The sequence below is a fragment of the Pan paniscus genome, chromosome 5, assembly GCF_029289425.2.
Source record: "Pan paniscus chromosome 5, NHGRI_mPanPan1-v2.0_pri, whole genome shotgun sequence".
In the NCBI taxonomy this organism is placed as follows: domain Eukaryota; kingdom Metazoa; phylum Chordata; class Mammalia; order Primates; family Hominidae; genus Pan; species Pan paniscus.
The window spans coordinates 78,426,616-78,443,979 of NC_073254.2; the positions used below are offsets into that span (position 1 = coordinate 78,426,616).

General features: G+C 39.4%; 2 protein-coding genes across 3 annotated transcripts; both read left to right on the forward strand.

The window, feature by feature from the left end:
* Positions 1-8,240: 8,240 nt before the first annotated feature.
* LOC129397974 (uncharacterized) lies at positions 8,241-12,321 on the forward strand. Its single transcript, XM_055113711.2, has 2 exons — positions 8,241-8,458; positions 12,183-12,321. Exons 1-2 carry the CDS (start codon positions 8,420-8,422, stop codon positions 12,276-12,278), a joined length of 135 nt encoding a protein of 44 aa, XP_054969686.1. The 5' UTR covers positions 8,241-8,419; the 3' UTR covers positions 12,279-12,321.
* A 273-nt stretch (positions 12,322-12,594) lies between these two features.
* PTP4A1 (protein tyrosine phosphatase 4A1) lies at positions 12,595-17,151 on the forward strand. 2 transcript variants are annotated; one of them, XM_055113709.2, is made up of 5 exons: positions 12,595-12,732; positions 14,377-14,469; positions 14,832-14,962; positions 15,187-15,261; positions 15,760-17,151. In XM_055113709.2, exons 1-5 carry the CDS (start codon positions 12,628-12,630, stop codon positions 15,875-15,877), a joined length of 522 nt encoding a protein of 173 aa, XP_054969684.1. In that variant the 5' UTR covers positions 12,595-12,627; the 3' UTR covers positions 15,878-17,151. The 2 variants fall into 2 exon arrangements, with proteins under 2 accessions (XP_054969684.1, XP_054969685.1); XM_055113710.2 differs by having other exon boundaries at positions 15,764-15,914.
* The last annotated feature ends 213 nt before the right edge of the window (positions 17,152-17,364 follow it).

Below are 17,364 nucleotides of genomic sequence, written 5' to 3' on the forward strand. Positions count from 1 at the left end.
GATTCTGTCTCAAAAAAAAAAAAAAGAGAGAAATTTCAAAAGGCTTCTATACTCATTTTCCCTTATGTTCAGTATCTTCCAACCATGAATGGAACTATAGAAATACACAAAGATAGCAACGTTTGTTGAACATCCCTAGTTAAAAAGCAACTGTGTTAGGATAAGAAAAAAGCATGACTGTTGCAGCTTTTGTTAAATAAATGTTATTATGCTTGCAGGAAATTGTTCAACAACATTTCTCCTTATGTAAGGCCTGCCCCAGTAATGCTGCTTAGGTCAGTGTCTGTCTGGATTATCTGCAGCCTAAATGCCAACTCTGTAAATTAAACCTGTCAAGTGACAGCCTTGCCATAGCATGCATATCCAACCTTTAAAATTTATTTATACTCCATTCCCTTTCTCTAGCCAGATTAAATTCTCCTTTCCTAAGCTATTTTTGCCTCAGTTCAGACTGTGGCATAATTCAACATGTTCTAAACAATCACATGGAGACTGTGGCCTTCCTGATTTTCAATTCCCAAATGATTTTTATTCAGGCTATAGAACAGCAACAGAAATTTCACCAAATTTGCTAAAATAAGAAGAGTCTTCTCAAACTAGATTCCTCCAGGTACCAGTAGGCAAAGCAGTCATGAGTTATGGATAGATTCATAATAAGTCCTTTATTCAGTGCCCCAAGGAAATGGTGCCTTTCAGCATGCAAATGAAAAGTATTCTCTTACTAATCAATCTGTCCATCATTTCTTTTTTGTTTTTCCTTGAGAGAGAGGGTCTTTGGTCTGTTGCCCCAGATGGAGTGCAGTGGCATGATCACAGCTCACTGCAGCCCTAACAACTCCTGGGCTCAAGCAATCCTCCCACCTCAACCTCCCAGGGAGCTACAACTACAGGAATGCACCATCATGCCCAGATAATTTTTTTTTTTTTTTGTAGAGACAGGGTCTGACTGTGTTGCCCAGGCGGTATCTGTCACATCTTAATACACACACTAAGCTCCTACAGAAGTAAATACTATATTAAGCGGCAGAATTACTAATGTGAATACACATTCTCATTTGATTTGGAGACTACCTAGACAACTTTCAGGTTTATATTTAAATTGATTACAATTAGACATGAAAAAGGGACAGAGAATGGGCATAATAGAGATCGATTCAAGAGAATTGTTTCTTAAAATAGACTTTAAAAAAAAAAGTCGTTCAAAACTGCCTTAATCAATTTTACAGAGAAAATATTACCTCAAATGGTTTGATATGATGACTTGATAAGATGTTACTTCTGATCCAGCAGGATTCATTTATTAATATAAATATTTACATCTGTAGTACCCTCCTAGGTGGGTGACTGTTTCTATATGTCTGACTCAACAAAACACAGTAGCCCACAGGCAGCTATTGGCCTTTGGACTTTGTCCTTAGGCCAGATTCCTTAAAAGGCTTGTTGTGACAAGCTTATTTGCTCATTGGAAATTTCTGTGTCTAAATTTCCCACAGAAATTAGGATGTAGCACTGCTACAGCATTTTGATTATTCATCAAAACTTACTCAAAAGACTTTTGATAAAACTTTAAATCAATGTCTTAAGGAAGAAAATTAAGTCACTTTTTAACATAGAGCATGTTTTAGTTTTGAACAATATTTAAGCACTGCAAATTATATGTTCATAGAGATTTAAGCATAGGCATACCTTGGAGATATTGCAAGTTCAGCTCCAGACCACCACAATAAAACAGATATTACAATAAAGGAAGCCACATGCATTTTTTGGTTTCCCATTTACACTACATTGTTGTCTGTTAAATGTGCATAGCACTATGTCTAAAAAATGAACATACCTGTTTTGTCCCACTGAACCCATAGCTGGAGTTGCCTTAAAAGCAGCAGCAGGAGAATTCGTACAAGAGAGTACCCCAAACCATTTGAAGACAGGGCTGGTTTGAGATTTCAAAGAAAGAAGCTCTAAATGCCAGAGTGATCAGTCCAAAACATTTATTAAAGGAACTTGCAGGGTGTTGCAATGTATTATTGTGATGGACAGCAAGAGAAAAGGGATGTTTTACCCACATTAGTCTGTAGCCAGGGGGTGAGGGAATGGAGTTTACATGAAAATTTAAGGAATTCGGCTCAGGGTCGGGGTCAGTTTCTTTCCAGTAAACCAAGACATTATTATCAGTGCCTGGGAATGTTCAAGCTGGTTTGGGTTCAAGCCAGCTGAGGAAAACCTATGGCTACAGCTGGCTGGGTCACTGTGATTTTGGTCAAGACACAGAAACGAAGTGGGGAAAACGGGTACCCTAGAATACCTTAATTTAAAAATACTTTTGCTAAAAAATGCTAACAGTCATCTGAGCCTTCAGCAAGTCATAATCTTTGCTGTTGGAGAATCCTGCCTCAGTGATGACGGCAGCTGACTGATCAGGGACGTAGTTGCTGAAGGTTAAGGTGGCTGTGGCAATTTCTTGAAATAAGACAATGGAGTTTGCTGCATTGATGACTCCACAAAAAATTTCTCTGTAGCAGGCAGTGCTGTTTGATAGTATTTTACACACAAGAGAACTTCTTTTAAAGTTGTAATCAGTCCTCTTAAAACTCACCCACTGCTTTATCAGCTAAGTTTATGTGATATTCTAAATCCTTTATCATTTCAACAATGCTTACGGCATCTTCACCAGCAGCAGATTCTATCTCAAGAAACCACTCTCTTTTCTCCTTCATAAGAAGCAACTCCTCATTCATTCAAGTTTGATCATAAAATTGCAGCGATTTAGTCAACTCTTCAGACTCTGTTTCTAACTCCAATTGTCTTGCTATTTTCACCATATCTGTAGTGATTTCCTCCACTGAAGTCTTGAACGCCCTCAAGGTCATCCATGAGAGTTGGAGTTAACTTCTTTCAAACTCCTGTTCATGCTGATACTTTTACCTCCTCTCATGAATGTTCTTAATGGCATCTAGAATCCTTTCCAGAATGTTTTTGGTTTACTTTGCTTATATCCATCAGAGGAATCACCATCTACAGCAATTTATAACCTTATGAAATGTACTTGTTAAATATTAAAACCTGAAAGTCAAAATTATTCTTTGATCCATGGGTTGCAGAATGGATGCTGTGTTAGAAGGCATGAAAACAATATTACTCTCCTTGTACATCTCCATCAGAGCGTTTCAGTGACCATGTGCATTGTCAAGGAGCAATAGTATTTTTAAATAAATCACGTTTTATCAGTAGGTCTCAACAGTGGACTTAAAATATTTAGTGAGCCATGCTAAACAGATGTGCTGTCAACCAGGTTTTGTTCTTCCACTTATAGAGCACAGCAGAGTAGATTTAGCATAATTTTTAAGGGTCCTAGGATTTTCAGAATGGTAAATGAACATCTGCTTCAACTTAAAGTCACCAGCCACATCAGCCCCTAACAAGAGAATTGCCTGTCCTTCGAAGCTTTGAAGCCAAGCATTGACTTCTATAGCTATGAAAGTCTTGGACAGCATCTTCTTCCAGTATAAGACTGTTTTGTCTACATTGAAAATCTGTTATTTAGTGTAGCCACCTTCATCAATGTTCTTGGCTAAATCTTCTCAATAACTTGCTGCAACTTCTCCATCAGCACTTACTGCTTCACCTTTCATTTTTATGTTAGGGAGAGGGCTTCTACTCTTAAACCTCATGAATCCACCTCTGCTATCTTCAGACTTTTCTTCTACAACTTCCTCACCTCTCTCAGCCTTCATAAAAATGAAGAGAGTTAAGGCCTTGCTCTGAATTAGGCTTTGACTTAAGAGAATGCTGTGGCTGGTTTTCTATCTAGAACTCTAAAACTTTCTCCTTATCAACAATGAGGCTGTTTCACTTTCTTATCATTCCTGTGTTCACTGGAGTGGCACTTTTAACTTCCTTCAAGAGCTTTTCCTTGGCATTCACAACTTGACTGTTTTGGGTATGAGGCCTAGTTTTCGGCCTATCTCTGCTTTCAACTTGCCTTACTCAGCTTAATCATTTTTAGCTTTGATTTAAAGTGAGAGATGAATGACTCTGCCTTTCACTTGAACACTCAGAGGCCACTGTAGGGTTATTAATTGGCCTAATTTCAGTATTGCTGTGTCTCACTGAGGGACTGGCCCATCAGCGGAGCAGTCAGAATATATTCAACATTTATCAAATAAGTTTGCCATCTTAAATGGGTACAGTTTGTGGTGGCTCAAAACAATTCCAATAGCAACATCAAAGATCACTGTTCACAAATTGCCATAACAAATGCAATAATAATTTAAAAGTTTGAAATATTGGGAGAATTACCAAGATGTAACACAGAGACATGAAATGAGCACATGCTATTGGAAAAATGGCTCTGATAGACTTGCTCAACAAAAAGCTGTCACAAACCATCATTTTGTTAAAAAAAAAAACAATATTTGCAAAGCACAATAAATTAAGGTATGCCTGTATACTACATATTTATTTTTAATAATCATATAAGAAAATTAATTGGATATAAAATAGGCTGTTCTAAAACAGCAAGAGGGAAATAAACTTTAACAATGCTGACAGCAGCCATGGCATACTTGAATTTTTAGGACTCTTGTTAAATATGGGTATGGGAACTTACCCTCTGCACTAGTATCCAGACACTTACTAGATTATGGCCAATTGGGGTATTTGCCTCTATTACATATATTTGCTAGACTGTCATTATACCTTGCAATCTAGTGTCTTTTTCTAGGTTGATATTGTCACGTTTAATCTATTATTGCAATGATATTACTCTTGCTATGTTAAATGTTTTTATCAGACTTCCTTGTAGCCCCAACCAATCTGAGAAGATTGAAAATCAAGGAATCCTTCACTCCTTTTGTAAACTTGGTAAAATGGAATCAATGTTTACTAGATCTGCTGTTCTTGTGAAGATTTCTCTGTTCTTCTTCATCAAGATTTGCCAATCTTCCTCTGCACTCTTGCCTTCTGCAGTCTTTCATCTTCCATAAAATATCGCTTATAATATTCTTTTTTTGAAATGAAGTCTCACTCTGTCTCCCAGGCTGGAGTGCAGTGCCATGATCTCGGCTCACTGCAGCCTCTGCCTCCCGGCTTTCCAGTGATTCTCCTTCTTTAGCCTCCCAAGTAACTGGGATTAGAGGTGCCTGCCACCATGCCCAGCTAATTTTTTGTATTTTTAGTAGAGATGGGTTTCACCATGTTGACCAGGCTGGTCTTGAACTCCTAACTCCTAACCTCAGGTGATCCACCCACCTTGGTCTCCCAAAGTACTGGGATTACAGGCATGAGCCTGTATGCTACCACGCTCAACTTCCTTATAATCTTCTAGTCTTATTTCCCAACTGCTGGCTTTTATATTTTGAATTGTCAATAGAAAGCCCTGCCTATCGTGATGAGGTTAAGGACACATGTTTTGCTGAGAGAAGTAACTTCCAGCTGAGAATCTTGTTTAGCAGGAGGGAAAATCCTCTATTTTAGAGCTTCTCCTGGAACTTAGAGTAAGCATTGGCTTTTAGAGGTGTTTTCTCCCTTTTTGATGTCTGGAAGCACTATTTTCAAGTCTGTTAGAGACCCACTTTAAATAAGTACAGGTGCTAATGCTCTGAGTGCAAGTCTGTAAGGGTTAGTGAGTCCTCAAATCACAGAAGTCTCCCGACCAATGCTGGGATGTTCTACTGTTCTCCAAGAATCTGCAGCTTAAAAGTATTAAACTAAATACAGCAGACACCCTCAGCATAGCAGTGAACCACAATGGCAGCTGACAAGCAGGAACATTTAATGGATTGGTCAGCAAGACCACACTTATATCTTGTTTAAAATGTGTCCTTTCCTTTGGGAGGCTGAGGCAGGCAGATCTCTTGAGGTCAGGAGTTCAAAACCAGCCTAGTCAACATGGAGTTTTCTAAAAGTACAAACAAATTAGCCAGGTGTGGTGGCAGGTGGCTATAATCCCAGCTACTTGGGAGGCTGAGGCAGGAGAATTGCTGGAACCCAGGAGGCTGAGGTTGCAGTGAGCAAAGATTGCACCACTGTGCTCCAACCTGGGCAACAGAGCAAGACTCCATCTCAAATAAATACATAAAATAAAATGCATCATTTCTCTCAACAGCAAAAGCCTCATTTTTTCATCCTTTAAATATGTTACTTTCATAGTCGGATAAGATGGTACCTTGTCTGAGAGGCTAAGACCCCCAGGCCACTTGAGAATTTGAGAGCTTTAAGAACTTGATGAGCATAGCTGACTGGATACTTCGTGTCAGCACTGCTTGTGGTAATTACAGGATCTGTGGATCACAAGGCTCACAACTTGTATCACAAGTTCTACAAGAAAATTGGCTAACACATATTTGGCTCTGTTAATCATTTGCTGAGTTTATATCTTGTCCCACCAAATGTATTTTTTGAAATGCCATTACATGAAAAAGTTTCACTATTCCAATTATCTGTGTTTACCAACTTGTGGAGTAAGAGTGGCTGATTGAATATGTGCTTTTTAACTACACTATTATATACATTGGCCAAGCTTTTTATATTAACCCTACCCATGAAGTATCACCAGTATTTCCCCCAGTGTGAAATTGACATTTGTCAAAAGCCTTTTGCCATATACAAGTTTTTAGTTCTTATATATGAAATCTGTCCCTTTTTTTCGACATGAGTTCCCCAGCCTGCTTAGCTTTGCCCCTACCACCCAAGATTTTTAAGCTTTCTATATTTTCTTAGAATTTAAGATTTTAAAGTCTTTACTTTTTTAAATCATTTATTTGTAAAGGGACATATGTCTCAAGTGTGCTAGTTTTCCTTGATTTTAATGGATTAAAATGTGTCGTAGGTGAGCCATTTTCTTCAAAATGACGAATAGTTTTTGTTCCTTTGAAAGTCTGGCCCAGGCTTTTGTTTGTTTTTGTTTTTTTAAAGTTCTTATTTTACTTACAGAGTTAAGAAAGTTGAATAACTATACAACCAGTCTCTAAATAGAAGTTCTAATAAATCCTAAGATGCTGCAGGCACTGAAAGAGGACAAAATTTGATCCCTAAAGCCCTCTCCAATCTCATACTCGGTGAAAATAACAAACAAAAGGCTTCAGTGTTAGTGGAAAACTGAGTTCTTAAAAAGCAGGTAAAGGTCCTGTTTACTCCTTCTCCAGAGCTGAGGAGAAAGGGTTTTCAGATTATAAATAACAGAGTTGCCCTTGTATGCCACAGAATTGCGATAAGACTTTACTTCTTAGGGGCTTAAATAATGAAGTCAGTAAAAGAGGACTGAAAACGAACATAAAGAAGAGCTTTAGCTTTGACGCAAAGAATTACATCAGTGCTTGACAAAACCGAGGATTCTTAATTTCTAAAAACGCTTTCTTTAAGCACTTCCTAACCTTTCATTATCTGAGACAACATATCAAGTGAGCAGCAGTACAAAGGATGCATGTGATTTCGAAATGCCACAATTGAGCCAACTGCAGTTGCACGCGTACGTAGTATAGAGAGGCGTGATCAAAAAATATAGGGAGCATAGGGCTTCGTCTGCATCAAAAGATACTCTCCCCATCTTCTATAGCCTTAAGTTTTGCGAAGGTAAGTTTCTCCCCGCTTGAAAGCGCCCCCAGGGACAAGAATTCATCTTGACCAAGCCTAAGGCCGTGGCATGCAAGGTGTTGAGTCACCGGGTACAGCGGTCTTGCGACATAAATATTATTTGATGACGAAGGTACTCGGGGCCCAGGTGCCAAGGTAAACCACTGGCAAAGATGACCGTGGTTAAGGCAGTAGAAAGCAGGCTCGACACTGAGACGCAGTTCCAGCCCTAGAAGGATTGCATTTTACGATTCAGGCAAACTTCGAGTCTCCTCATGTGACATGTGTGCACTCCTGGATGGTTTTAATTATGAGAAACGTGGTTTGCAGCATGATTCCTTCCAGTCGATAAATCGGAATCTCTCTCGCTCCCACCCCTTCTTAACTTCAGGCTTCCTGCATCCCGGAGCACCCCCGGCAGCCCCTTCCCTCCCCCGCCCCGGGGATGCTCCGACTCGGCGCTTAGCCATTCATCAACCGGTTCACACCGGCGGCGGCCGCCGCGGAGTGACGTCCGGAGGGGGCGGGCCTCCGCCCCCGCCTGTCGTCTCCTGGCCCGCGGTTCCAGACCGCGATTGGTGGCTGGAGGGTTGCACGTCGCGCCGGCTATAAAGGGGAGGGCTTGTGACGCAAGGGCGCCTCGGCGCGTGTATTGGCTCCTTCGGCTGCGGGCCGGCTCGGCTACGCGCTCTGCTCGGAGCCGCTCACTGCATGGTAGAGTCTGGTGCCCCCGCCGCCGCCTGCGCCGCCGCCTGCATCGCCGCCACCGCCGCTCCGCCACGACCACCGCCGCCTCCTGCCCTGCAGCCACCGCCACCGCCTGTGTCGCCGCCGCCTCGGGACCGGCTGTATGATTAGGCCACAATCTTCAATGAGTAAACATATTCCTGTGAGTAGCCGTCGCATCGTCGCCTCTCGGGCTGGGAATCCACGACCGGCCCCCCCTATCCCCGCTGTCGCCTTTGTTCGGAGCCCGGCGTCTCCTCCAGGTTGCCCCGGGTTGCGGTTCCGGTGGGTCCCGGGTGGGAGCGGGCGGGTTATGGCCCTGTGGCCGGCCGATTGCGGCCGGCTGTGCGGAGGCAGATGCCGGGCCCCTCGGGGCTGCAGGGTGGCGGTTGGCCGCCGGGGGCACCGGCTTTTGAGTCCCTCCCGAGCCCGGAGCGACGGGGGCGGCGCGGTCCGGCTTCTGCGGCGGCCGGGGGCAGTTTCGGCTTCCGCAGCGGGCCGGGTGGGTGGCACAAAAGCCGCTTTGTGACCGCCGCCTCCGCCCTTGGCCCTTTGGTCTGGCGCGACCCGTCCGGGCATGGCAGGCTCCGCGGCGTCCCGGGGCCTCTTTGTTCGGCCGGAGGAGAGTGGCTGCACTGGGAGCGGGAGACGTGGCCCGGGGTGGGGCGAGGGCTGCGCGTGTCACTGCGGAGCCGGATACGGGGAGGGCGCGGCGGTGGCGGGTTCGCCTCCAGATCCGGGCGGGCGTGGGGTAGGCGGGACAGCCAGGCACGGGTGGTAACGATCTGGTTCCAGAGCTTCTCGGAGCTCCGGGGTGGGCGCGGGACAGCCACTGGGTGCAGCTACACTCTTGTGCTCGACGGCCGGGACCCGAGCCTCAGACAAAATGGCCTCGGCGCCCGCGCCTGACTGAAGGCGCGGCGCGAACCCGTGATTGCGGCGCGGAGAGGGGGCGCAGCGGGCGTGCTCGGGCGCACACAGCCGCGTGCGCGGGGCGGCGGCCCTCGGGGGCATTCCGCGAGCTGCACCCCTGCCCGGGCCAGAGTGGGGTTCTGCTAGGTGAGAACTTCGGCCGTCCGCCCCGCCCTCCTCCCAGGCTCCACCTGGTAATTCGAGCTGTTCCGGATTTATCGCCCCACCTCGGGCTCGTGATAATGGGAACAAGTCTAGTCTTGTCCTTTCTCTGGGCCAGTCGTCGAGAAATGGCCTGGTTCGGAGCGTCTTGGAAACTGACAGGGCTACTGTTAGTTACACTGACGCGAAGGACTTCCCGTCCGGGCACCAGCATACATTTCCCCTGCCAATTTTGGAAGGGCCCTGGATGGCGCCTTTTAATCGGGGACTGTTTAGAACTATTCCTGAACTCTGTGGTGTAATATGTTGTTGCCTCCTGTTGGTTTGTGGCAGCAGTAGCCAACCAGAGCCGGAATTCTGAGGGTTTTTTATCTTCTGTCCGCGGAGCCCCCTACCAGTCCACGAGTATTAAGTTATTTACACAACGATTGGAACTGTTGACCTGCCCGACATCTAGATCCTGAGGCAGTGCTTCCTGTTAGTCAGTTGAAAACTAGAAAACTAAATCATTCCCAAGAGTGAGCAGCATTTTACACATGCTTTCTTAGGTGCCCTAAGACCTAAATAGATGTGGAACAGACTATACAACGAATTATTTGTGACAAAGGAGTTACACACATTAATTGGCTTGACTCTGCAGTATAATAATGATTTAAGCTTCTGCACAGAGTTTACTCTTTCCTCCTCTCCCTTCTTGTATATGATTGTGATTATAATGCAACTGATATGTGGGAGGGAAAAAAAAATCCCCATTATGGATAGTTTTTCCTGTGGGTAGGAGATTGGGAATGGAGGAGTGTCTTGGGCGGAACAGAAAGCTATCGGTGGTCACCACTGCTTTAACAGACGAGTCCCCCCATCCACTAGGTGGCTCCACTCAGTAAAAATAACCATTTCAGGAAGGGAATTCTTAATATAGTTCTTTCTCTGCTTCCTGATGAAAGTGCTTACTTACATGAAGGGATATGGCCAGACTACGTTGTAGCCGACAGGAGTTTTAGCTATTAAATATGGAAATAGTGGTGTGAAATACTGCCTCAAATTAGCTTTAATTGAAAAAAAGGTAATACCTAGAAATTAGAATACTGTGATGAGTCATTATAAAGCTTTTAAAGATCATTGTATGTCATTGGGAAAGTGTCAGAATACACTTTTTATTCTACGGAGGTAGTATTTAGAATTTGCGGTGAAAGTATAATGAAATTATTTTCAGATTACTACAATCTGTATTCACTGTAACTGTGATGGCTTTGTAATTTAGACACTTAATTTTTTAACCCAGCTGACCAACTAGGCGAAGTAACCTCTGAGGGCTTGTTTGAACAAACTTGTGATAATGAAAGTTACCTTTCTTATGGGACCTTTTGATAAATGACTGTTAATGCTAGTTCTGTGTTTTACCAGAAAAGTAGACTGGGTTTTTGACTTGATGTTTTCTGCAGTAATCATCATAAGAATTATTCTTCAAAATTTAGCAAAGTTGTAGAAACTATAACTAGCATGGGACTATTTAAAGGTGTAAAATGGAAATGGGAGCAGATCGTTTGATTTTTAATTTTAAGACTTCAAATGCTTAAATTTAAGCATGGAAACTAATGGAACCTTTTGTTAAAACATTTTTGGTAATGAGAGTACACATGAAGTGCTTGAGGCAGTGACTATGAATTACTGCTCTTGTTAACCTGTTATTAATACTTTCCTTAGTGCGCTCTTTACTCCCGAGTACACAGGTACCTTATAAACTATTTGGAAGAAGACTAATTATTAACATCAGTGTCTTCCATGTACATATTTTAAAAATATGCTGTGACTATTGGTTTAATGTTTGATATTGGCATAAAAATGGTTTAGTTCTTAAGGGGGAACTTAGAGAAAATATAAATACATTCATATTTGTTTATATTTATTGGTTACAGTAGTTACCTTGCTTTTGAGACCTGCCACTTCCACCTTCAACATCCCTTTGTCCGCCTTCTCTGAGTTGGATTTCAGTTTTGAGTTGTATATGTGAAATTTTGGTTTTAAAATACAAAAGAACATTATTAAAATTATGAATATTTTCTTTACAGTTATAAATGAGAGTTGTTTCCTTTTTAGATTCATAAGCATACATTCTTATGGTATTTCACATAACAAGTTGATTTTCAGAGACTCATTTTCCTCGTCTTCAGTTTAATGGGAATGATAACAGATTGTTAAGGATAAAGTGAGATTCTAAATATAGAAGGACTTATATCAGTCTAAGAAAAGGATATAAAAGCATAAAGTTGGAAAAGAACTTAGATGTTTCAGTTTATGAGTTAAGTAAATTATGCAAGACTAATAACTTGAGAGTTATCTGGAGTTTGTATTAATGTGTAAAAATGTTTTTGTTAGTTGGAAAAATCAACATAAAGTGTATGTAATTACAATGTAAAGAAAACAACTATCGAAAGGGATAATTACTAGAATCATATAATTATATATTATATATAGATAGTATATATAGAGAGAATATAACTAGATAGAATATATATGAATATATATATGAATTTCACAAAAATGTAACAATGGGTTTGGTTTTTTTTTCTGAGGAATCTTGGTAATAGATCATGGATTTCAGTTTAATCTATCTGACTGCTTGTTTTATGCTGATTGATTTAATCTGTACTCACCCCTTGAGTTTTGCAATTCAAGTAAAAGTCGATGAAGCGGCTCAGGCCCTGCTTTAGAAAAATAGTTGTGTACTTAAATAGTGTAAAACCCTAATGTGTTTCTTTTGAATTGGAAAATAACTTATTCTCTCCTTCTTTCTGTCTTTTTCTTTTAAACAGCAATTCTGTGGTGTTCTTGGTCACACATTTATGGAGTTTCTGAAGGGCAGTGGAGATTACTGCCAGGCACAGCACGACCTCTATGCAGACAAGTGAACTGTAGAAACTGATTACTGCTCCACCAAGAAGCCCCCATAAGAGTGGTTATCCTGGACACAGAAGTGTTGAATTGAAATCCACAGAGCATTTTACAAGAGTTCTGACCTGGATGGGGTAAACCTCAGTGCACTTCTTTTCTGTTGGCCTCAGTATTACTGGATTGAAGAATTGCTGCTTCTTGTTAGGAGGTTCATTTCATTTATCATTACTTACAACTTCATACTCAAAGCACTGAGAATTTCAAGTGGAGTATATTGAAGTAGACTTCAGTTTCTTTGCATCATTTCTGTATTCAATTTTTTTAATTATTTCATAACCCTATTGAGTGTTTTTTAACTAAATTAACATGGCTCGAATGAACCGCCCAGCTCCTGTGGAAGTCACATACAAGAACATGAGATTTCTTATTACACACAATCCAACCAATGCGACCTTAAACAAATTTATAGAGGTAAGATTTGATATGTTTTAGTAGCTTAAATTGATTGCAATATAATAGTGGGACTTATAGCTAACAAAATAAAAACTACTTTGGAAAAAATGAGATGGTATACCTACAATTCCAGTTCCCAGAAATAAATGTCAATGTCTTCTATATGTTAGAGGTATATTTATACATTTTGAGAAGGGCATGTGCTTGAGTTAATAGTTCTTGTACCTGAGTTTGCTTGAATTGGTATGTGGACAGTAAAACAGTATAGCTCTTACTTATCTTGTAAGAAATTTACATGGGAAAGGTTGCCATTTATGGATTTTTTATATATCTGCTTAACCTAATGACTAATGCCATAAACCAGAGTTGGTTTTTCTTGAACCCCATCTGATGCTTAGAATCCAATTTTCAACTACAAATTCTGTTCCTTCCTAATGGTAGCTATGTAGCCAAAACTCTACCTGCCTCTTTTTACTAGGAGAAAGGAATTGAATGCTGAATAGTATATCGGGATGTGCACATGTTTTATTTTATAAATACCTACAGTTGTTAAGAAATAGCAAATAGGCCTCTCAGAACATAATGGAAATACTTTTTTTGAGACGGAGTCTCGTTCTGTCACCCAGGCTGGAGTGCAGTGGCATGATCTCAGCCCACTGCAACCTCTGCCTCCCGGGGTTCAAGCAATTCTCCTGCCTCAGCCTCCCAAGTAGCTGAGACAACAGGCGTACGCCACCTTGCCCAGCTAATTTTTGTATTTTTAGACGTAGTTTCACCATATTGGCCAGGCTGGTCTCGAACTCCTGACCTCAGGTGATCCACCCATCTCGTCCTCTCAGAAGTGCTGGGATTACAGGCGTGAGTCACCACGCCTGGCTGGGAAATACTTTAATGGTACTTTAATTTTTATTACTATATATTATATATATACTAATATATAATATATAGTATATAATATGTATTAGTATATATACTATATATACTCTATACTATTAGTATATATATGCTATTAGTATATATATAAGTATATATTATAGTATATTATATATACTAAATATATATAATTTATAAAATTATATATAAATATATAATTTTTATTACCATATATATAAAAAATAAATGTCAGGAGAGTTATAATTAGTAATAATGCATTTTGAAGCCTGTAGTTTTAAATGGTATGTGGGCTTTTTTACTGTAGTTAAGACTTCATTCAATGTATTTTAAATGAGTAAAGTTTAAGGAGTGAGTATAATTGAGTGAAGTCAGATTACCCGATTAGTTATAAATAATGCCTTTAGTTACATTTACCTTTGTCTGCATTGCTGCTAGCCCCTTTTGGTTAATGTTTCATCCCAATCCGGTATTACCATGACTGTAAACAACTTCAGTGTATGAAGGGGGCACACAATTTAAACAAAAGAAGGAAAACTTTTCCAGTTTATTAAAAATATGTATGGTATTTAATATTCACTTTTCTTTTTATATTCTAGCATTGTCACTTAAAACAAAATTTGCTTTTGTGTTAAACATAGATTCTAGCATTCTTTAAATGATTTTCTGTTAACCAGCATACTTACTGATCAGAGATGATCAGAATATAAAATGTTGAGTTATAGTGATGTGGTTAAACATTAAGATTTTTTTAATGTACGTTTTATCCAGGAACTTAAGAAGTATGGAGTTACCACAATAGTAAGAGTATGTGAAGCAACTTATGACACTACTCTTGTGGAGAAAGAAGGTATCCATGTTCTTGTAAGTATTTAACAGTTCTTATGGGTTTATGGTGCTGTGCTACAAAAGTTTATTCAAATAGTAAATTCAAATAAATATCTATTTAAGTCATAAATAGACCTCAAAAAGCTAAAAACAAATATTATTGTGCAGAATCTTAATTTCTAAATAAAGGTGAAAAGCTAAGCAAGGATTTGAAGTTGTGAAACATTTTTGTAAAGATTGAGCATTTAGTCACATTTGGTAGACAACAGGGTTTAATAAGATGTGATTAAACATTAAAATGGGAATGCTTTTGAAAACATTTCCATGTTAGAAATTTAGAATTATTACTACAGTGTTTATATAATGATCTAAAATGTTTAAATATTCTTCTGACTTAGGATTGGCCTTTTGATGATGGTGCACCCCCATCCAACCAGATTGTTGATGACTGGTTAAGTCTTGTGAAAATTAAGTTTCGTGAAGAACCTGGTTGTTGTATTGCTGTTCATTGCGTTGCAGGCCTTGGGAGGTAAATGAATTTATCAATTTGATTCTAGGTAAAAATCTATTGATAATGAAAATACAGAAACTTGAAAAATTCTTATAATTTTTTAATATAAAGTCAACATTTGTCATAGGTATTACTTAAATAGGAAGGGTGGTAGATAATACTTCTGAGTTGGGGAATGTTTGGAGAAATAAATTTACAAAGATCTGATTTTGAAAAAACTATCAAAATTCTTACCTCACCAGAGCTCCAGTACTTGTTGCCCTAGCATTAATTGAAGGTGGAATGAAATATGAAGATGCAGTACAATTCATAAGACAGTAAGTAATGGATTCTCTTTTCATTTGCACTCTCTTTCATTTCCTTGTTGAGTGTCAGTGAGTTTAATAGTCTAATAGCCCATTTAATCATTGTGATTATTTTTTGAGATAGTATTAAAACCAGGAAATCAAGATCTTAATTTTGAGTGCTGTAGAACATGCCTTTGTGGCTTTTGTAGTCATCTTTCCTGCTACCAGAGGCAACTTCTGACTTCACTATAAATTAGTTTTGTCTTTTCGTGGACTTACGTGTAAATGGATTTGTGAGTCGACTGTTGTAACCAATACTCAAACAAAGATATAAAGAAAATTAACTTTTTATGATTTTTTCCATTTACACTGATGTGCCTCTTCATATTCCTTTCTGCATCAGGTCACAGCCTAATTAATCAAAAGATAAATTGCCACAAGAGAGGTGATGGTTGTCTATAAGACACTAAATATTACTGTAGGGAGCTTTTGCCTTGTTTCATTTTTTTTTTTTTTTTCTCCTCCCAGAAAGCGGCGTGGAGCTTTTAACAGCAAGCAACTTTTGTATTTGGAGAAGTATCGTCCTAAAATGCGGCTGCGTTTCAAAGATTCCAACGGTCATAGAAACAACTGTTGCATTCAATAAAATTGGGGTGCCTAATGCTACTGGAAGTGGAACTTGAGATAGGGCCTAATTTGTTATACATATTAGCCAACATGTTGGCTTAGTAAGTCTAATGAAGCTTCCATAGGAGTATTGAAAGGCAGTTTTACCAGGCCTCAAGCTAGACAGATTTGGCAACCTCTGTATTTGGGTTACAGTCAACCTATTTGGATACTTGGCAAAAGATTCTTGCTGTCAGCATATAAAATGTGCTTGTCATTTGTATCAATTGACCTTTCCCCAAATCATGCAGTATTGAGTTATGACTTGTTTAAATCTATTCCCATGCCAGAATCTTATCAATACATAAGAAATTTAGGAAGATTAGGTGCCAAAATACCCAGCACAATACTTGTATATTTTTAGTACCATACAGAACTAAAATCCCAGGAACTATGAACACTAGACCTTATGTGGTTTATTCCTTCAATCATTTCAAACATTGAAAGTAGGGCCTACATGGTTATTTGCCTGCTCACTTTATGTTTACATCTCCCACATTCATACCAATATACGTCAGGTTTGCTTAACCATTGATTTTTTTTTTACCAAGTCTTACAGTGATTATTTAATGTGTTTCCATGTATCTCACTTTGTGCTGTATTAAAAAAACCTCCATTTTGAAAATCTACGTTGTACAGAAGCACATGTCTTTAATGTCTTCAGACAAAAAAGCCTTACATTAATTTAATGTTTGCACTCTGAGGTGCAACTTAACAGGGAGGGCCTGAGAAAAGAATGGGAGGGGGCTATTAATTATTTTTAGCAAAATGTTGCCTTTGTCTTGTGCAAACATGTAGAATATGCTCTTTAATTTAGTAAAATATTTTTTTAAAAGGTAGAGATGCTTTGTTATTGTAATCATAAACTTCCTGAAATTGTAATTTTTTCCCCATACTTATCAGAAGTGTGTTTACCAACTTATTTTTGTTTGAAAGTGTGATTTTTTTTTCCTTCCCAACCTCTCTTGCAAAAAAAGAAGTGGGTTTCTGCTAATGAATTGAGCAGACATCTAATATTTTATATGCCTTTTGAGCTGTGTAACTTAATATTTGGATACTTGACAATTTGTTTTATTATGTAATTGATAAAATGGTGATGTGTATTAATGTTAGTTCAACCATATATTTATACTGTCTGGGGATGTGTGGTTATAGTTCTGTGGGAGAAATAATTTTGTCAGTGTTCACCAGCTTGTAAAAACTTAGTGCGAGAGCTGAAACATCTAAATAAATAATGACATGCATTTATCATCATTGAGATTGGTTTGCTTAAAATTAACTTATTTTGTAGAAAACAAAATGAATTGCACTTCACTTAATGTGTGTCCTCATCTTTTTACAAATAAATGAAGGATTATAAATGATGTCAGCATTTTAGTAAACTTTTAGACAAAATTTGTTAGGGTCATTCATGAAAACTTTAATACTAAAAGCACTTTCCATTATATACTTTTTAAAGGTCTAGAT